General features: G+C 42.7%; 1 protein-coding gene across 1 annotated transcript in view; it reads left to right on the top strand.

Annotated features, from left to right (window-relative positions):
* Sv2c (synaptic vesicle glycoprotein 2c) overlaps positions 1-22,591 on the top strand; it is a 173,135-nt gene that overhangs the window by 69,691 nt on the left and 80,853 nt on the right. Inside the window, exon 3 of the mRNA NM_029210.1 lies at positions 14,300-14,480. Within this exon, the coding sequence (NP_083486.1) occupies positions 14,300-14,480 (181 nt within the window). The remainder of the gene's footprint in view (positions 1-14,299; positions 14,481-22,591) is intronic.

The raw sequence follows: 22,591 nt of genomic DNA, 5'->3' as shown, positions 1-22,591 counted from the left end.
CTGGCTCAGATCTGTGTGACTGTGACTAGCACACTGAGGTAGCATCTGAACATGATGCCATATTCGTAATAATTCTTTCGTTGTGGAGGGCAAGGTGGAAACCCAGGAATCAAGGGTATTAGAAAGGTTTATAAAGGCATAGTTTATCTTAGACCTGTCAGTCGGGATTTTGTTTCTGAAGCTGAGAGAACAGCTGGATCAGAGAAGATAGAATAAAACCAATATATTCCCCATTAGTAACACAGAATTTCACCCACAACACCAAGCCATTGTCAGATTAGCAAAAGCGTGGGTAAATCCTGTGTGATCTGAACGCTGATGATAATAAGATTCATCATGGGTTCCAGGAGGCATTTAAGAAAGCTACAAGACAAAACTGATACTACTTCATGGAAACCAGTCCTAGCTACAGCAGCAGGTCAGTTCTTAGGGTGGGGGAAGAAGGCCAGGAGCCGCAGTGAGAGACGTAGGAGAAACAATTCTATGAAAACTGGATGATCACAAAGAGTACCCCCTCCCCAGTGATACCGGCATCATTTTTCAGGTTTGCCCTTGTGGGTGCACTGGGATTGCGGGGACATGCCTTTGATGCCTTCTGAAGGCTAGAATTTGCCAACCACAGTAGGAAAGAACCTGAAACGTAAGATATAAATTTCATATTGCCAAATGGCCCAGATTAAGTCTACCTAGATTCAAAAGGAATGTAGCTCTAGGCATTGTTTCCTCACACCTCTAATCCCAGCACTGAGTGGCAGAGGCAGGAGGGTCAGATCGAGAGTTGGAGACTGGCTCTGGCTGCCTCTGCAGACCCTATGTTGACAATTTAATAAGTAAATAAAGGATGTATCCTTTAAAGTAGAACTATACACACAGGTTTAATTAAAAGGTAAATTGGACACTGTGTTCAAGAGTCAATGTTTAGACACTAGTGACCTTCACCGTTGTTTAATGATCTCACCCAGTAGAATGATGGCAAGCTCAAACATTTCCCCAATCACAGACAACTTGTTTTCTGACAGGACCCGCTCAGCACCAGTCTGAGGGAATAGAACTGTAGAAAAATAATTAAACTGTCTCTCAGATGGCTAGAGAATTAAAATGTAAGAGAGAGAGAAAATCCTAAAACTCACTATTTCCAACAGCTAGTTCTGAAATAAGGCAGCCCTGTCCACTGAGGCTGTCAACCCCACAGCACTCCACAAGGCATCCTCCCTTGTGGACACATCAGATTGCGAGTGGGACTTTCCAGGAGAGCACCTACTGGTACCATTTACATGACAACCTCAGGCTACTCAGACTCACAAACACATGTAAACCCCCAAAAGCACATGTCCTGCTCAAGAAGGTGTAGATTGTGACCTTTTGTGACCTTGTCCAGGAAGCTCTGGAGTACTACTTCTGCTACACTTCATTGGCTCAAGGGATTGTCAATCAAGATCAAAGAGAGTAGATGCAGATGTCACAAAGTTCACAGCAGTGTTATGTAGTCACTGTGCATGTGTGCAGGACGCATCCCTATTCTCTTCTATGTTATAGCAAATGAATTTTCTTTCTCTAACCCTTTTTCAGAGTTCGATGTTTCTAAAAGATTATTTCTACCATTGGGAATTTTATATTAATGGTTCCAAGTCTTTTGGATTTTATAGTATAATGTTTTAAATGAAGATTTACAGAAGGCATCTAGTTGGCTTAAGAAATAATTGTAAATTATCAATACTTGTTACTGCACACTCCATTCTTTCTGCTTCTGTCAATGCATAAGACAGAAGCCATGTTTACATAGAACAAGAGGGAGAACAGGCCCTTAGAGCAAAACACTGTCTTCCACATGGAGCAACTTCTCAGGAAGAACCACATTGTTGATCTTTCCTTTCTCATTTCCCTGTGGCCTGCTGGGAACGTTTTCACAATGTCTCTTGTATGCATGTACATTTGGGAATCACTTCTCCAGGCAAAAAGTCTTAAGTGTGCAGTTTATAACACTCTCTCGAGGCACTCAAGACTTTATAGTCAGGATTTGATATTCACATTATCTCTGTCGATTGCATAGTTGTGACATGAAGGACTACTGTTTGAGACAAACCTTCACTGATGCCGTTACCCTTGGATGCCTCCCAGAGGTGGGAGATAAGTCCCTGTTGATGAAGACACCACGCACCTCAGACGGATGTTCTGGAGGATCCAAACTGCATCCTGTCTAGGAGTAGCTTCCATGGTACCAGAAGGCATCACACGAGCTTCCAAAGGAAGTAATCAGCAGTACTACTCAGCTACAGCACTTATGAACCACAACAAAACCTGTGTGGCACCACAGCCCCATGGAAGCAATAGTGGCACACGTTCCTTGGCCATAACCAACAGCTCTGATGGTTTGCAGTGGAGGAGCCCTTGTCTGATGTTTCAGCATTAATGACAAAATAAATCTCAGGTATCAAGAATGCTGCCTTGAACTCAGCTCATCTTCACCTGCCAGGAGTGGATTACGCATTGGGCATCTACACATTCCCTGCCCTGGACTGACAACCTCGCTGTCTGCCTATCTGGGAGGAGTTAAGGGAGGGTGGTTGGTGAACATGACCAAAGCACACTGTACAAAGGCCTAAGGTTTTGAAAGGTTATGTAATATATGCTAATATATTTTCCCTAACACATAAAAAGTGCTGTGAATTCTTCTGGTTATTTTGATGCCTATCCCATAAACTTCAAAACAAAAGCAAAACAGACAAAAAACTTTGTGGAGAATTTCTCATGAGTGGGTCTTGGATAGCTTGTATGATTTATTTCCAAACAATTTTATTGATCGAGCACTGTGCTAACCTTTGAGTTCACTCTGGATCTTACTTCCCACGGTAGCATAGCCGCGTTTCCAGTGCCTGAAATGCTCAGGCTTAAGTGGCAAGAACCCTGACCCCCTATGCTTTCTGCTGCTGTAGATTACCAAGAGAGTCGGTATGTAGAATGATGAAAACTTGTTTTCTAGTTCTGCTTCTATAAAATACCAGTTCTTTTTAAAACTTAGTGCTTTGCCTGTTCACTGTGGAGACATAACAAAGACTTATCTAGGAGAAGCTCATTCATCGCCTCGGTTATTCTTTGGTTCAAGGAGATTAATTTTTCTTTCATAAACTTGGTTTTTTTAATATATCCTCAAGAAAACAAAATGACATCGTGCCCACTTTGGAGTGGGCTACTTTGCCTATGTGCGCTGTAAAGAGGTTCCATTATCCTTGGCCATGGTCTCTAGACACTTAGATGCTTCTCCTCTCACCTGAGGTTCTCCCCAACCCCAACCCATGCTCCCCCTGCATTTGTTCTGCATCCCTTCCCTCAGCTGTGTGCTTTGGCTTCTCTGTGAGCTGCGTCTCTTGCTCTCCTGATCGCCTTTCATCGCCTCTTCTCTGTGAGTGTTTACGTCATTAACAATGGCTTAAAATTTCCTTTCCAGACTTCACCAGTGACTTCTGGGACAATCGACCTGAGTTCTTACTCTCTGAGCAGCATCACCAGGCCTTGCCTCTCCTCCCCTCCCCTCCACCTAGACCCTCTTCATCTTGCCAGCCATTTTAAATCCATCCTTTCCCTCCTGTCCTCCAAATATGGCCATTTTCCCTTGGGGTTTGGTTCTCCTTTGTTTATTCTTGGAGGATAATTGCTTGTTTTACAGATTACAAACTACCCCATTGTGCTGTGTCTCTCAAACAAATTTCATCCTTCCCTCACCCCAGCTTTGGTATCTAGATTTCCATGGCCTCTCAGAAGTTCCACTTTAATTCTCCATCACTACATAGCTGCTGTAGGCAAGTGTCTGCTAGCCAGGAATACTCAGTGAGAGTTTCAGCTCTTTTTCATCTCATCTTCATCTTCAAATCTCCATCTCAACACTTATAAGGACTAACACTTCCTACTAAAGATACCTCCAACCCATTCTCCCTTCTTTAGACCTGATAGCATAGCTTAGACCAGGCCACCTTCTCGTCTTCCTTGGGCAGCTGGACTTACCTGAGTAGTGATTTCTCTCCATCTGGTCTTTGCAGTCAGAGTTGGAACTAGACAGAAGAGAGAGAATGGCTTGAACACAGGATGTCAGGAAGTGCCTCGTTTGTGTATACGGAAATATACAGTTGCCATCCAAAGGCAAGGTCTCAGCAAATGGCTCCAAGCACTATGGCAGGCTCAGTTATCTACCTTTCTTCCTTGGCCCTTTTCCTCTCTCTCATCCCACCTTCCTTGTACTTCATTCTGCCTGTTTACTTCCCACGTGGTTATAAAATAGTCTCTTAGGGTGCAGATGATGTCCAGTTGGCCAAAGGAGAAACCCTTGAGTTGCCTACAATGTCTCTTCTAGCTTCCTCTCTTGCTGTGGGAAAACTGTACTGATTAAGATCAACATCTACCATTGTCCAGATGGCCTTCAGGGCTCCGCAGGAAATGAAGGACTCTCTTTACTAGCAGGGTTTCCCCTTCTCTGACCTTAACCCTCTCATGCCTCTACCTGAAGAGTGTCATGTAGCCTTAGTTAGACTACAGGTTCAACTAACTTCCTTTCTCCCAATAAGAATCCTGTCATCTAGCACCTGAGATTCCTGGAAAGCTTCCCTATGCTGATGAAGCATCTCAGAATCTTAATCCTTCAGCCAATGACCTTTGCCCATCCTGCATATTCCTACCTCCACTCCATCCCCCAAAACATACAATCCTTGAATCACCCCAAGTAAAGTTGATCTGTCTCCCTGAAGCTGGTCCCAGTGTGTCGCCATTACCTTACATACTCAAAGGGCTCCCAACTCATACCCCCTCCCTCAAAACCCAGCACAAACACCTTGTGGGGCTTTTCAGAAGTCCCCAGAATTAATTAAACTGTTCTTTCTCTTTTTTCCCCATAAGCATAATGCACTTGCTTTAATTACAACACGTATTTGATTTTGTGGTAATTACTTTTAGCAAGGAAAAAAAAGATTCAAAGACACATCTTTACATTAGAATCATGTGGGAAATTTTTTTAAAGATTTCATTTATCTGGGCCTAGTGTAGGCACAGAACTTTAGGTGTTTTGCTTGTTTTTGAGACACAGACTTGTTATGTGGTCCAGGCTTGCTTTGAAGTCAGTCTCCAGAGCACTGGAAGTACAAATGTGTGTTATCACGTCTGCCCTCCTCAGAAGGTGTTGTGTAGCAGTATCCTCAGAGATAGAAACATTCCATGCTGCAGAGAGACTCCTTAGGCAGGAAGTCCCTAAAACTAACCAGATTCACTAGTCCCCTCCCTGTCAGAGTAAACAATAAAAGCTAAGACTCCCTCTCAAAGGAGCAAAGCTAGGCTTCAAAGAAGACTCTGAGACCAGACCAGCTGTCTGGAAGAAGCAGAAATCAGCTGAGCAGACTGGAAGTTTAGACCAGAGTTACTTTGAAGGGACAGTCTCCAATCTGTTGAGCTGCCTGCAGGCTGTGTGCAGTGCTCTTCATGTTTTCCAGTTTTTGTGAGCTGCCACTCATGCTGGGGTGGGCCTTGGTGATGCGGCTGTCTTTGAGTCATTTGTAATCCTGTAAGCACCCTTCACCAATACTCCTGTAAGTAACTTAAATAAAACTCATTGGTTTACCAAAGTTGAACTTTGGTGGTATCTGTCTGTACTTTGGTCTCTCATGGGATTCCTATCTTGGATGAGAAGATGTGTGTGTTCCATCTCCCCAGGGAAACTTTTGTCACATAACAGATGGTTCTGATGTACATCTAGATTTAAAGCTGTCTTGAACCTCAGAGTGAACTGCAGAAGAGGAAAGGCCATGTCCTATTCCCACTTGTTGGCCTTTCTTCTCTCTCTGTGCTTCATGCCTAGCAAGATGTCTAGCTTGCAGCAGGAACTCAAAGAAGAGGTGTGATAATTAGTGATCACTCCCCACTCGCCATCTCCTGCCAAACAAGCTGTATCCTAGCCACTGGACCAGAGATATTAGAGAATAGACTGGACTTCCATCTAGTCTCCCTGCTCACTGGATTTAGCAAAATGTCTCTGACCTTCATATGCTGTTTAGTGCCTAGGTGGACTTGGGTAAACTGGGAGCATTGCCCATATAAGCAGACAGTCTCTGCCTCTGCCTGGATGACACACTTAAATGTCAGGCTTTCCAAATGTGAGTCAGAAGTATGCAGTGGATGGCGTCTGATATTTACAGTTCTTTCTAGCTAAGGTGAGCTGACTTTTGTTGTAAATATTCTCCAGTGCAAACTTGAAGGCCACCCCATGCCCTCATTCATATGCCTTTGGTTTATTTTCCTTGGTTCTATTTGACTTTGTGAAAGTCCACAGATAAATTTGAGCATATAATGGCACCTACTGGTGGTTACTATAAATAGTAATTGAAAACTGGAGATGGAAGGGTAGGTCAGAGGTAGGGAACTTGGCTAGCAGGTATGAGACCCTGAATTCAACTCCCAGCATTTCAATACATACATGAAAATAAGTGAATAAATAATTTTAAAAGAAGGAAGAAATGAAATAAGAGGTTGTGTTTAGGTAAAGCTTATTAATGATGAATTCTTAAAGTTTCTGATTGCAAAAATCACACATATGTATGCACATGCATGAGTGTGTGCACCTGAAGGTGTGTGTGTATTTCCTGCACAGGCATCTGCATACCTGTATATCCAAGATTTTAAAAGTTATAGTATTTCTCCAGAGCTGCTTCAAGTAGCTCCTTTTCAGGGCTTGAGCTGAGGGAGGCTAGACATTGTCAGTCCATGATCCTCCTCTTCTGTTAACATTTACATCCGTTCCTTTTTTTCCCCCATTCCTGTCTACCCCTGACCAATAGAAATATTAGAAATTGCTGCTACTGAGCAACCATGTTTTACCCAGTTAAGAAACTGCTTTATCCCATTTGGTCATTCAGAAACCCTGTGAGATAAGAACTATTATTAGCCCCATTATACTGAGAAGAAAACTGGGGCACAGAAAAAAAATTAGTAACTTACTTACCTAGGACCATGGGCCCAGGGATGGGAGAGACAGATCTAGGCTATCTGTTTCAAGGCCTGAGCTCTTAACTCGTTGTTGCCTGGTGCAGTATTCAGAGTGGTAAATGATGGGAAGGGAGAAATAATTCCAAAAATACACTTTTTGGTTAAGTTTTCCCTTCCCTTCTTCTCCCTCCTCAACTTTCATTGCTTTGATAATGGGATCACTTCTAAGTATCTTTCTTTTTCTTTTCTCTTTTCTCTTCTCTTCTTTTTCGAGACAGGAGCTTGCTAGCTAGCTAGGCTGGCCTTGAACATGTGATCCTGTTGTCCCACCCCCCACCTACCCAGTGTTCAGATTACAGGTATTTACCATTCATGATGCTTGGTGCTTGTCAGCAGTACAGTGAACTTAGTCTAACGAGTAAGGGCTGAACTTGATTGACATTTTTTTTATTTATTTATTCTACTCCAAGCACTAGACAAAGAAGAAACTTGGTGCCATCTAAGCACTGAGTTGGGATAGGGGTTGGCAGCTGGGAAGAAGCCACTAAGATCAGACTTTTATGGACTATGGTGGTGTTTGGCCAAGGGAAGCCTGTACTAATTCAGACAACATTGTTGGATGTCTGGGCACTCTGACCACTCTACAGCAGATGTAGACACTTCCAGGGAGGTGGATAGATGTGGAAGATGTGGAAGCAACGAGCAATAGCAGAGCTCCACCCCAAGACCAAGGCAGAAAGCTAAGTCATCTTTACAGGGTCAACCACTTCCAGGGAGGTGGATAGATGTGGAAGATGTGGAAGCAACGAGCAATAGCAGAGCTCCACCCCAAGACCAAGGCAGAAAGCTAAGTCATCTTTACAGGGTCAACCACGCACTCACCCTAGTGCAAGAATTTGGCCCAGGAAAACTTTGAAAGCCTGGCCTAAGACCTGCTAATTAATTATCACAGAAAGACTCAAACTAGGTTCAAATGCTTTGACTTCACTCCAAGGATTTTTCTAGTATAGACTAAAAAATACGATGCAGGATCTTTCTCAAAAGGAACTGTTAAGGGAAAGGCTGAGACCCATGGTGCTGGTCTTAACTAGTTTTGTTTTTCTTTAGTGATAAGACAAACCTATTAGTAAGTAAGTGATAGGTGACTTCTGTAAGCCTGGTTTCCTTTAGCACAAAGCATGACTTCGCAAACCTTGCATTAAGTAATTGAATCATAACTGATACTTGGTATTGGAAAAGGTCAGCACAAAGCATGATACCGATGGGTCCTTAAATGAGTGTTTAACATGTTGGCATACGTTCATTCGCGTGTCTTGAGTGCAGAACAGCCTTTTCACTAGAAGCACTCTTCAATCCTGAGTTCACCAACATCTTTTTACATCCTCCATGGACTCCCTCTTAAGGTCTTTAATTATGTGGCCCATGTTGGCTTCACAGCACCAACTCCTTTGTCTTCTTTCCTGGGTCTTAAGTTCATTTTCATAGTTATAGTTTCCATTCCTCTCAGGCCCATTTCGCCATTTATGTGATTGAGTTGTAAGCAAATGTATAATTAACAACAAACAGAACTGGAAAGAACGGGTCAGGTGCGGGCGCAGCCAGCTTTTGCTAATCATGGAGTGCCACCCACCGAAGCAGAAGAAAGAAGCGTGAGTCAGAATTAAAGGCTTGCAGTGACCGGTCCTAACGTGCTTGTTGGTGGGTCGGGGTGAGGCTGTTTAACTTAGTGAGTTGGGTAAGTAAATCATGGCTAAGTAGTATGAAACTAAAGGTTATTTATTTAAGTTTCTTACTGTTAAAGGACAGTATGCTGGCTCTATTGAAGACCATCCTAGTAGGCATAGGGATCCCTGCAGTGTGGAAACTGGGCTTCATACCCACTAAAAGGAAAAGTCAGAATCTACGGCCAGAGAGGATGGTTCCAAGGATCCTAGGAGATGGGTAGGAAGTTAGCAAGAGAACAAAGCATAGGGCAGGAGGAATCCTCACCATGTTGATACAGCTGGGGTCTTGCTGAAGGCAAACCAGGCTACGTAGACATCTGCTAGGGGGTGGTAGAGGGTGAGGAGCCCGATTAGGTATCAAGGGATGTCACTATGTGCAGAGAACCCTGACTTAGTAAGAGAATTGCTAAAATTGAACAACATAGAGAGGAACGTAGGTAGCTAAAAGTCAGGATCTAGCTGAGATGGGGAGAGTGTAGCTGGATAGGCTTAGTCAGGAAGAGAATCTCTATCGGTGAGCTCCTGCTGTAGCCACACCCAGGGGTTATGGGGGGAAACTCTACTTGAGGGAAATAAGTGCATCTTCTGCTTATGACAGAAGTAATATATAGAAATAATGAACACAATTCTGGTAATAGCAGCACTTTTTCTTCTATGAATATAACAGACTATGTTATATTAGTCTTTTCAAACATTTACAGAAATGCTATTTTTATTCAAAATGACTCATTTCACACATTGTCTTAGGCATTTTAGCATAAGAAAACCCTCCATGCCTTTAATCCCAGAACTTGGGAGGCAGAGGCAGGTGAATTTCTGAGTTCGAGGCCAGCCCGGTATACAAAGTGAGTTCCAGGACAGCCAGAGCTATACAGAGAAACCCTATCTCAAAAACAAACAAACAAACAAACAAACAAACACAAGAAAACCCTCCATGCAACAGGTAAGATCATTGTTGCCTCATGGAGATTCCCCCCACCCCCCGTGAATTCAGCATGTCACCATAGAAAACTTTTCATTGAAAATCAGTTTCTAAATGGTGCAGTGAATTCTAAAGTCACCCATTAGTAATAGATGACCAAAATGTTTAAAACCACTTTTAAAAACCAATGGGAAGTTAGTATATGAAAAAAAAAGCCTTTAGCTCATTTCCTAGAGTGTTCTGTTTTGTGTAAATGTGGTTTAAACTGATGTTAGGAGAAAGGATGTGACCCCCCTTCAGGGACTGTCAGAAGGAATCAAAAGTAGCCTAGCAGAGACAAAAATGGAAATGTGATATTTATCAGGGGAAAAGAGGGTACGATTTCATCAAATTGAAGCAGCCTCCTTGTTAGTAAATGCTTCAATGAGGAAGTCATACCCGGGCCTTGGGCTTCATCTCTGAAGACTAAGACACGTGTCTGGTCAAAAGTGGCCTTCACCAGAATTGTGGGGAAGGGAGCAGGGGCTTTGCCCACCAGGTTCAACCTCCTGATAGCTTCACTGGATTAAATAAATTTATGAGAAAGCTCAAGAGTCCAAGAGTGTCTTTCCACTACTCTCCCAAAATTAAGCTTAAGGTTCACTTACAGACCTGAAGAAGATGGGTCCCAGGGCAGCAACCCTTTCTTTTTTAATAGTGGAAGTTTCACAGTAGGGGTTCTCTGTTCTGCTCTGGCTGTCCTGATACTTGGTCTGTAGACTGGGCTGGCCTTGAACTCAGAGAGTGCTGGGATCAAAGGCATAGGACCCCACATCCAGAGCAAAAGCCTTTTCATGGCTACTACCACTGCTTACCCTTTTGAGAGCTTCAGCTCCTCCAGGGAGCTCTGACTGCCCTGTGTCTTCAGAGGTAGAAATGTTGTACCAGGAAGGGTTTGTGAACTCCAAAAGACCACCAAGGAGCCAATTCTGATGTAATCGCATTGGGGTCATTTTGTTCAAACTGGAGCTTGAGCCACACCAACATCTCTAACATAGTAGAACAGGAGGGTGCAGCCCTGATCCCAGGTTCAGGGGAGCATTTATAGAGGCAAGAAGTGGATATCTAGCCTGGCACACTTTTGATTGGAGAGCCATTATGGCTGTATGGCTGGTGCTGGGAGCCAAACCATACATTTAACTTCTGTTTTCCTCCTGACTGGTGGTTGTTAGGAAGTGAAGTGCCAGGGGCAGGCTTATATCCTGGGAGTGCAGATTTGTTGGGAAATAACCTGGAAACTGGTGCTAGGCACAGGTCTTGTTGGGGGTAGCCTAGAAACTGATACTAGCCACAGGTCTTGTTGTGGGGTAACCTGGAAAGTGGTGCTAGGTACCAACCTGTTAGTTAACTTGAGTTCCACCTTAGGTCAGGTTCTCTAAGATGGAATATGAACACAAAAGATCTGTTCTCTTAGAACAGCCTGTAGCCTGTGTCGTCTCCCCTCTAATACATATTAGACCTTAAGTAAGAAAATTATTTCTGAGGGTGTTTCCATGGAAAGCATGCCGAGTTAAGAGGGCTTTCAGGTTCACATGAGCATACAGGTCACTTAGGGATCAGGGTCAAGTAAAGATTCAACCAATCAGCCTCTGAAAGCCCCAGAACCTGAGTTTCTAGTCCTTGGCCCAAGGGTCAGACATAGTGTGAAGAACAAAGATCTAAAAGATGCAATTTCAAATTCTGCCTTCTCACAACTTTTCACTTCTAAAATGAGAACTTCGCATTCTCACTTCAAGTTCACTTCTCAGAACTTCTCACTTCTAAAATGAGGCGCTCTGTCTGAAGGTCCTGCTTAACCCTGACCAGCACCGCACCATGAGGCTTGGAGAGCAGAGGAGGCAGGTGCACATCTAGAATGTCCAGCTCCTCCGGGTTCTCAAGGACTCCCAGTCAACACCATGAATACAAAGCAGCAAGGTGGACACAAGTAGGAAGTACAGTCTATGTTCTTTGAAAACATTCAAAATGTTTAATTAGATTACACGATCAACAAATGTGAATTCTAATTTCCATGTGCTTCTCTCAAATAAGCTGTTTGGTAGGTGTAACCCTTTCCATAGCTTGCCCAGTGGCATAGACTAATTACCAATACTCAGTAAATATAAGCCACAAGAGATACTTAAGCATTTTAACCAGAGCAAAACTAGAAGGAAGATATAGCTTGATGTTACACTCTGGTGGTACCTGTCAGCAGTGGAGAACCTCAATATCCTGAGTCTTCTCTCTCACATGTTCCTTTCTGACTTTTTTACCTTGCGTTTTCCAGACAGGGTTTAGCTGTGTAACAGCCCTGGCTGTCCTGGAACTCATTCTGTAGACCAGGCTGCCCTCAAACTTGGAGATCCGCCTGCCTCTGCCTCCCAAGTGCTGGGATTAAAGGCACATGCACTACCTACTTCACCATTACTCCAATTCTGGCTGTTTATCCCCAGGAGGCAGTGAAAGGTCTAGCCTGGATGTTACTCTCTGACTTTCTTTGTGACAAGCTGCTCAGGCCAGAAACCATGTTCTCTCAAGAGGCTGAATATCCAGATATCTTCATGGTGGGGAGAGGCAGGGAGAGGATGGAGGAAGTGGGGGGTGGATCATGGGTGGTTAGAGTCTAGGTGGTGGGGATGACCTAGGCTAACTGCACTTGCCTCTGGCACACAGATTCACTTCCTTACATGGAACAAGGTTGAGATCAGTCAAACTCAACAGCTAGAGAGATCCTAGTTTAGATCACCTGCTTCTTGATTTGAGCATATGCATTTCTAAGGTGAGCTTGGCAGAAATAACAGTGGAAACATTCAACATGGTAACCAGAGCATCCTGGGAATTGGAATAGTTCTTTTCTGGCACTAGGCATTGACCTGTATCACCAGGTTTTAACCCAGACCAAGGGGAATTCTAAAGGACCCTCCCAATGGATGGTTCAGATCCCCAAGGCTTAGTGTTTTCAATCCAACTTGAGAGCAGCTTCCCAATAAACCTGCCTCTTTATATCTATATTTAATCTGGATTGAATTGGCTCATTTCACCAGTGGAGAAGTAGCATCACCTCGGATCTTGTGATATGAGTAACCTCTATTGAGAAGGGGGAAGTGTGTGTCCAGACCTATAGTAAGGAGAAAATGATGTCAGCCATGGACAAAGGCTCTATCCACCTCTCTGCAATACCCCAGTCTGATTGGAAAGTGGCGATGTCACAGCTGTCCTGACACTTACCATCCTCTGTGGCTGTACAAGCACACCCTTAGTCTTCACACGATGGTCGGGAGGCCAGGCCAAGTGTTTTCCTTCTCAGCCTCATATTGACTCATCAGTTACGTGGTCAGTAATAACTAGGAGGCTGTGAATGTTTAAGCAGGATATTTCTCAAGCTAAGCTCACCAGTAAATTAGTCTTTTTTTTTTCCCCTTCTGACTTCAATGTCAGACTATCTGGAGTGTGTATTTAAAAATAGTGTTTGGACAAATAAATGATTCATGCCGATGATCTTAGCAATATTAGCACTAACCTAAGGCAGAAGGGTCATAGCAAGCCTGGTCTATACCGTAAGTTCTAGGCCAGTCAGTAAGTACAAGTAAGATCTTGTTCAGACACACAGACAGACTGACAGACAGATGAGTAGATGATGGGTAGGTAGATGATAGATAGATAGATAGATAGATAGATAGATAGATAGATAGATAGATAATAGGGAGAGAGAGAGACAGAGAGGAAAGAAAATGGATGAAAACTGAAGTACCAGCCTCTTTAGTGCCTCAACCAGACCTAAGAAACCCTCACTGGCCTCTTTCCTCTTAGGCGTTTCGGTTTCAGAGAGGCTTCTGATCTGACATTTGCAACATCTAACATTGTTCCATCCTCACAGGGGTTTGTTTTTCTTAAAGGAGAGGGAATTAGAAAACTCAAGTGTCTGCAAGAAGGACATCTTATACCTAGTTTTCCATTCGTCTTCCCTGGGGATCAAAGTCAACGTCAACATTTCCCAATACACTGGGACGTTCTCTTCTCTTTGAATCCTGAGCTCTAAGAGTCTTCTCTGATGATGAGAGCTAGAAACTCTTTATGTTTAAGCCTTGTGATTGCTAAGTCCACTCTCCTCAACTAACCCAACTCCACTCTACTTTCCTCAACTACAGGGCCTTCAAGAGGGACTAGAGAGAAAGAAGCTATAGAATCATCTAGAAGGGTTAAGGTCTGGCCATAGCACAGGTCATCTGGTGTAAGCAGAGATTTGGAATGGTTTGGGGGTCCATTTGACTTTGAGGATCCTTGACTTCGTTTCTTATGGAGTCCTTGTCATGGTAATACACTGGGGGAGGGGAGAAGAAACACAGGGTCAAACTTCAGGAGTGCCACGAGATGTTCCACACCTCCCCACAGCATACGGATACACTCAAGGCTAAGGTGGAATGTGACCAGCTTGTCTTCTAAACATGATGGGAAAGGAATAACTCCCATGAGTACCTCTGAGAGGTCAGGGTGGCCAAAGACCCAGCAGGGCTGACTTTCCACCTGAGAACTGAGTTCTTGCCTCCCTGAGGATGTGCGTTTAGCGGTGTTTCCCTGCGTAAAGTGCTGGAGTGTTTCCTGTGCCTCGCTTGCTGTTAAATGTGCTGTTTGTTCCCGATCTCTGATCTGTTCCTTTGTTTTCTGTGTGTTGCAGGTAGCATAGTGTACCTCGGGATGATGGTGGGGGCGTTCTTCTGGGGAGGACTGGCAGACAAAGTAGGAAGGAAGCAGTCTCTTCTGATTTGCATGTCTGTCAACGGATTCTTTGCCTTCCTCTCCTCATTTGTCCAAGGTTACGGCTTCTTTCTCGTCTGTCGGTTGCTTTCTGGATTCGGGTAAGGTTTTCTCCTTCATATTTTAAAGTAATGTGTTTGCTTGTGATTGCACACAGTTTTACTCTATAAGATCTCAGGACCAAGAACAAAACTTTTAACATAGTTCTTCTATTTCTGTGTCAGCCTAAGAAGCTACAGTGTTGATTCTTGGAAATGTAGTTATCTGGGCCTGGAGAGATGGCTCAGCGGTTAAGAGCACTGACTGCTCTTCTGAAGGTTGTGAGTTCAAATCCCAGCAACCACATGGTGGCTCACAACCATCTGTAATGAGATCTGACACCCTCTTCTGGTGTGTCTGAAGACAGCTACAGTGTACTTAGATATAATAATAAATAAAATCTTTTTTAAAAAAAAAGAAAGAAAGAAATGTAGTTATCTGCTTTTAAATCCATGAAGGTACTGAAACACCTATGTTCCCAGGGTAGGGATGTGTTATGAGTGGCTTATGGGAGACTGGTTTTGCTTAGGTTGGAATTCTGTTTGCACAGCAAAAACATTTGAATCCACATGCTTCTTTTGAAGATTTAAGTAAGAAAGCACTGTACCTACTACAACTGTTCCCATTACTTAAGGACTGCTCTTAAATCCAGGATTAAGCTGTCTCAAATAACGGTGGTTTTATTGGTCTAGGTGACCTATGTGTGTTAAACTAGAGGGAGAGCCTACTTTGGAAGGTAGAGTAAGTCTGTCTGAAAGTTCCTATTGGGGCAGAGTTAACTGAAGATGTCCTACTATCCACATGCAGGGCATAGGAGAATCAATGATGTAGCTGCCTTCTTGAAAGAGATCGATTCACACACCACTCCTCTGGATCCATGTGTGGGAAAACCCATGGCCTGATTATAAGACTATGAGAAACTCTGCTTTAACAAGGAAACTTTTGTAGAAATATAACTCTTTAGCCTCCCAATCAACAACTTAAAGACACTCTTTTCACAATGTTAATAGGCACTGCAGTTACTTTTTAATGAAGTAAGGCATGCAGAGTGGTTTCCGAGTTTGAAAAGTTACCACCAACTCTTGCTCACAGACTACACAGCAGCAGGACACAGTTTTGTGGACCAAAGCCAGGGTAGACCAACATATTCCTCTCTGACATATGAACATTCACCTACAACAAATGTTTTTCAGAATATTGTCAGGCTATGCTGAGCAGACTCCATGGACACAGGAGTCTGCATGTACAGGACAACTGCTCCACATGTGAACTGCCTGAGGGAAGATAGCCATCATACTTTAAAACAAACAAACAAACAAACAAACAAACAAACAAAAAACCCAGTAGAACCAGCTATAATTACAATGGCTGACTCAATAGACTGATGACTTGACTCTGTAAGCAGATCCAAAAGTCAGATAGAGAGCTATTAAATTCTTACCTGATCTATATACACGGAGAGGTTCCATACCGAATGAACCAAACTTTCACTCACATCTTTAAAAATGATCATGGCCCCTTAGTCAAGTACCAGGCTGGTGCCACTTTATATACCCAAAATCCTCTCGAAAGGCAGAAGCCAGGTCCCTCTGAAGAAGGTTGCTACTATGTCACTGAAGATTAATTGTGAATATTTTTCACAATCTTCCCCAAAGGGGATGACTTATGCGTCAAGAAAATAAATAGATAGATAGATAGATAGATAGATAGATAGATAGATAGATAGATAGATAACAGTAGGCTTCCCCGAGTTGACTGGATAATGACTGGATTCTAGTTGAACAAAGTGACATCAGAGTCTACCAGCGATGTTTTGTTAGTTCAGGTAATTTGTTAGTTCAGAACTCCATCCTGTGCTTGCTTGATTCTAAGGTTGCAGAATTTTCTATTGGGAGAGATGCACCTGGCAGTCGCAGAGTAACATTTGGCAGAGCATCTGCCCGCCAGATCCATTTATTTTAAACTTTAAAACATAAAGAGAAGTCCTGGTCACCAAGCTCACACTCTGCATGTTGCAGATTTAGAGCCAGGAATGATTATCATCAGTCCCACTAACTTGCAACATCTTAATTAAATCACCTGGACATTCCAAATCCAAGGCTTGATTGTCTTCCTCCTGAATTCTGTTTGTGAATGCAAACGGGATTGAAGGGGGTTTCCATGTAGGCTGAGATATGCCTGCACTTATGGCTTCACTGTCTCTAAATAGACACATATGCTCCTGTGTGTTCTCGTCCCCTCCAACCCCTTAGATAGAGTCATTCTATGAGGCGCAGAATGAATGACCTCAAGCACATGACCCTCTTGCCTGCCTCGGCATCTTGAGAGCTGGCATCATAGATGTGACTACCAGGCTTAGCATCTCCAGAGCTGGTATCATGGGTGTGCACTGCCAGGCTTAGCATCTCAAGACCTGGAATCATAGGTGTGCACTGCCAGGCTCAGATTTTTGCTTTTTTTTTTCTTTTCACCAAGCTGGGTCTTGAGTTGTATCTTCTTATGAAATAACGATATCCAGCTGACATACATGATCTCTGTGGTTTTTAAATGTTTATTCTGTCCAAATAAAGATTTTCCTGCTGGGCACATTGGTGTTTGTTGGGGTAAGGAGTGAGACCTCGCGCATTGTCCATCTGTCTTTTATTTTCTCAGATGAATCTCACACCAAGGCAACACATGTCCCTCTTATCTGTTGTTACCGACGATTAGAAAGCTGGGAAATGGAGTTGGCACCATTGATTCATTTTCATTTGCCCTGGAATTAAATTATTTGTTTCCAGTCACTGTTAATTAAGGGGATAATAATGTGTTGGACGCCAGGCAATGTCAGAACTAAGAGCTGCTCACTGAGGGACGGTTGAGCATGATGATCAGGAGGAAAATAGAATAGCAACAGAGATGAGAGTGAAATGTCTTTGTTCCTGTGTGTTGGAAACAAAAGAAAGGTCATGTCTCCCAATGTGGGTGGAGCCGAGTCATGTGTACTTTAAAGCTGTAAGCAGAATGCATTAGCTGACTTAGCTGATGGTGCCAGCAAGAACACAGTGGCTGTGCAGAATTCCTTGCCACCAACTATGATTCTTCCATGAGCTTTATTTTCACAACTGTTTTACAAAAATGTTTTCCCTTAATTAAAGAAAATCAAGGCAGTAGAAAGGCTGTTGTTTCCAAATGGTCCCCAGTCCCTGGCATTGCTGATTTTTAGTCTGACTTAGAACTATACAATCTTCTGCTTAATAGTGTTTTCTCCTAAGAAATAATTTGCTGATCATATCAAAAAAAGTAAAAATTGTGTGTTTTTTTATTATTTTGAGACTTTTAAAATATATTTTATCAAATATCTGAATTGTGGTTGCTTTGGGGGAGGTGATGGGCTCCGCAGTTTATGTGAATTGACTCACCTAAACCTCATTGGTTCCCATGAGGAAATACTATCATGCAGGTATGATTATCTATATATTATAGATGATGAGGGTAAGGCATATTAAAGTGTGGTAGCTACCCAAGGGCACACAGTGAGTGATCTAGCCAGCTTTCAAACCCACGCTGTCAGGCTCAAAAGCTGATGGTCATACCCACCAGGCTTGCTGTATCTAAAATTCTACCAGAAATGATTCTTGACTGTGTACACCAAACCCTAAACATGATGGCTGCTGCTCCTTAAAGATTGATTAATTGATTGATTGATTGATTGATGTACATGAGTGCTCTGTCTTCATGCACTGTTCTTTGCATATGCCCCTAACGCTCCTCTGAATAAAAACTGCTAGAGCCTGGTCCTGGTGGTTTCTGAGTCTTGCTTATCATCTGCCCAGAACATGTAACTTTACAGTGAGTCTCCCACCTCCTCCTTACTTATTTTTCACATAATTTCTCAGTTCCTAACATAAATGAAAGGTGGAGATAAAAGGATTGTTTGATAATTACACTGTGGAGAAGCTAGAATCAAAGTAGTTAAAATATTCTTTATACTCATGTGTTTGTGCGTTGTATACATTGGGTGCCCATGTGGAGGCCACAGCTTGAAGTCTGGATGTCTTCCTCTATTGCTTTTCTGCCTTATTTTTGGGGGCAGAATCTCTCACTGAACCCTGAACTTACAGTTTCAGCTAAACTGTCTGGCCAGTTCATTGCCCAGAATTCACCTGTCTCTGCCTCTCAGTGGTGGGATTATAGACATATGTTACCAAGCCTGGCTTATTATATGGGTGCTGGGGATGCAAACTCGGGGTTTCATGACTTCACTTTACCCACTGTACCACCACCTCAGCCCCTAGAATAAAATTATTTTCTGTCACATGTTTACTGAAGAATTAAAAGTGGAACAAAATTACTCAGTAGAATTCTGCAATAATTTGAAAGAGAATGTCCCCCATAAGTCTCATATATTTGAATGCTTGGTCCCTAGTTGGTGGAACTGTTTGGGGAGGATTAGGAGGTGGGCCTTGTGTGTCACTAAGGCCTTGCTGTTTTGGAGAATTTAGTCAGTGATTGATTGACTCTGTTACTTTGGGGCCTGTGGCAAAGCAGTACATAAAAAAGAAGGTAGCCTGTGGTAGAGTAAACTGCTCACCTCATGCAAGCTGGGAAGTAAAAAAGAGAGATCTTGGAGGAGAACCTAGAACTACTTTACTAAGAAGCACAGTCCCTAACTAATAAATATTTGTCTTTATGCCCACAGAGAAGTATAGTCCTCCCACTCATCAAGGAAGTTTTCCTTTTGACATATGAAGACTGCTACAGAAAGCCATAACCAATCAAAATACAGAGTTGTGGAGCCCAGTCCTAACTGACACATCTAAGGCCCCCACACCAGGAACAGGGAACATTACAGAGAGGGGACAGGGGATTGTAAGAGCCAGAGGATCAGGGCGTTTGCCATGAGGTTATCTCCTGGTAATGTCAGAAGCTGCATCCATAAAGTCTCACCAACATGGCTGCCTAAACACAAGCTGAGCAAGGGCAACAATGGGCATCCCAGAATGGATGGGGATGAAACATGAGGCCTCAACCCTATACAAGGAACTAGAGGCAACTAAGGAAAGCTGAGAGTGGGCATCTTTACCAGTGGAAAGCACACCAATTGGCTGTCCAACAACAAACAGTCAGCCCTGAAAGCATACGTACAAATGACAATATTCAGATTAAGCAGGAGAGAGAGAGAGAGAGAAAGAGAGAGAGAGAGAGAGAGAGAGAGAGAGAGAGAGAGAGAGAGAGAGAGAAACAATTAGTGAAAAAAGAGGCCATGAATTTGAAAGAAGCCAAGGAGGGTTTAATGGGAAGACCTGGACAGAGGAAAGGGAGGGGGAGAATTCTGTAATTATACTGTAATATCAAAACCAGAAGAAATATTTTGAAGAGACTGGAAGATGATGGTTCAAATACTCCCTTCCATAGCACATCCCCAGTGGCCATGACACCTCCCACTCGATGCCACCTCATAGAAGTTAGCACCTGTCAACGTTGAGTAGGCTGGGGACAAAGCCTGGGATGCTTGGGTCTTTGGAGAAAATTTATCAAGCCAAAGCAGCCTGTACAATTCCATATGACATGGTCCAGGAACCCATTTGTACCCTCCCTTTTGGACTGGAGCATTGTGGGAGTTAAGACAGTCAGGCTTTCCTGCTTCTAAAAAATCTGTGCAGATAATAATCCTTGGCATCTTCCGTCACCTACTACACACTAACCTGCTTCACATTTCCCAAAAAAGGGGGGTTCCTGCCAGCAAGACTGGTGTGCTCTTTGTCTTGCACAATATCCCACCCCATCTTGTCTTAGATTTCAATACCTGTATTGAATCATATATACACCTAAGAAAGTGTGTGTACTGGATGGAAGTCCCAACTTATTCTAGGAATGCAATTCAGTATATAACTTCTTACTTTTATAGTTTTATAAATATTGTTGTAAAAACCTGAAGTTAATGTTACTTATTAATTATTTAAAATTGTATTGTTTCAACTCTGAAGTGCCAATTATCAATATTCAAGTTCATTTGTGCAAATTTATATAAATTTATAACTGGATAATTTTCTTCCTGTATAATGTGGATTCTAATGGTTATTACTTCTGTGGCTCGTATTACCAAGGGTAACTAAGATTTGACATTTTTAGAAGCTCATAGGATAGACTTAATGTCTGTGCTGAGGAAGTTCCTTTGAGCCACTCTACTCTGATTGCTTCGTTTATGTAAACATTCCATCACAGATTACCTTGAAAGTAAGGATCCTGGGCAGCTTTTAATAACTATCGTGACATAATGAACAATAAGCTTTCCATGCTAAGGGAATTAATTTATGGAGGTCTCACCCATCAAGTAGTATAAAAGATAATTATCTAATCCTCACGTTATGGATTTTTAAAATATAAAACCAATTATATTTTCATATTATATCTCCATTCACTGTAATTGTTTCGTATCCTCAACACTGTTGATAATTGGAGGTGGGTAATTCTTTTTTCCTGGGGACCTGTACTACTCATGGAGAGATCTCTAGCACCCTCCCTGGCCTCTACCCTCTTGATACCAGAAGCACCTCCTCAGTTAGTTAGGGAAACTAACAATGCCTCTGGATAGTTCTAGACATCTAAAGATAACCCCAGTCATGGTTAAAGGAGACAACCAAAACCAAACCAAACCAAACCAAACAAACAAACACTTTTAAGAGCTACTGATACATGCACTGTGAGAACTCCCACCAAAATATTTATCTCTGGTGTGTTCTCAGAAATTATATCATAATGTGGCAGGCACCATCAACAAGAACTAGTAGTTAGGCATGTTGTCCCCTTGTGGTTTTCCTTTTGACTAGCATATGGGTTTCATTGCATTCCCATACATGCATAGCATCGTGCTTTGCTCCTGTTTGCCTTCTCAGCCTCTCTTGTCCGCCCCACCCCCTGTAGTCCTCCCTCTCCCCCGATGTGTCTTCCTTCTGCTTTGGGGCTATATGTACTGTTTTGATAATCTATTTCTGTGTATGAGAGAAAACTTGTTTGTCTTTCTCAGTCTTTTTATTTTGACAGTAGGAAGATCCCATGAAATCTACAAATTACATAAGTTCATTCTTCCTCATGTCCAAATGCAGCTGGGCTGTGTATATTCACAACACTTTCTTTATCCACTCACCAATAGAACACTTCCCTAATAAAAGAAGAACACCCAACCCAAAATATTAATAGTTGGTAGACAGTTGTTCTATACCTGGACTGTTGTGAACAGTGTCGCAGTGAACTTGGGTATGCAGGTGCCACTGTAGTATGCTGATTTAGACTCCTTTTATATAAACCAAGAAGTATTATAGTAGGATTGTATATGGCAATTCCTATTTCATATTTTTAGGAACTCCAGAATAGTGGTTTATATACTGATTGAGCAACTTTCGTAAGCTTTGACTTTTCAAAAGCTACTTTTAACATGTTAAATGCTTTAACCTCACACTAGCCTACAACCCGCCAGAGGTAGTGGGAAGGAAAGGTTAATAAAGCAAATGCAGATGTGGATCTGTTTAGAAATATTTCTTTGGAGCAAATCCAATCTGCGTTGTTAGGATATCAACAGTTCAGTTCACAGGCAGCAGCAGCTCGATTCTCTCACAAACACCATTCACCAATCAGCAACAGCTGGTTGATCCAGAAGAAACTGCAAGGCTCTGCCAATTGACCCAGATTTGAGGATGTGGCAAGAAGCCACCAGTGGCCTGAATCTGTAGAAGCAGCAAAAAGTCACCACAACACCATCCGAAGTTTTTGGTGTGTTTCTCTCCATTAAGTCATGACAAATGATGACAAACAAACAAAGAATGCAAAGGCGTACTAATACCATACAACATCGGCAAAGCCCAGTGGTGACCAACAAAGAATAGCAAGGCAAACCAACACCATTCAGTGTCATCCACTGTCCGTTGGGCTTTATTTATATCCTTCCCAAACATCACGTGCTCTCTCAAGCCTCTGCTCTAACAAAACATCACATGCCCCTTTTCTAGGCTGCCTCCAGAAAAATACCACATGTCTGTTCTCAGCAAAACATCCTCCTACGTGTCTGCTCCTATGTGTCTACATGTATCCTCCCACAAGACAGTTTCCAGAAAAACAAACACATGACACAACTGAGTCGCCAAAGAAACCAGAAATCTCGACTACCAACTTATAATCACCAGCTGTGTTTAAA

The sequence above is a fragment of the Mus musculus genome, chromosome 13, assembly GCF_000001635.26.
Source record: "Mus musculus strain C57BL/6J chromosome 13, GRCm38.p6 C57BL/6J".
Classification (NCBI taxonomy): domain Eukaryota; kingdom Metazoa; phylum Chordata; class Mammalia; order Rodentia; family Muridae; genus Mus; species Mus musculus.
The sequence above is the reverse complement of the archived record's forward strand: the minus strand, read 5'-3'. Positions and strand labels throughout refer to the sequence as shown.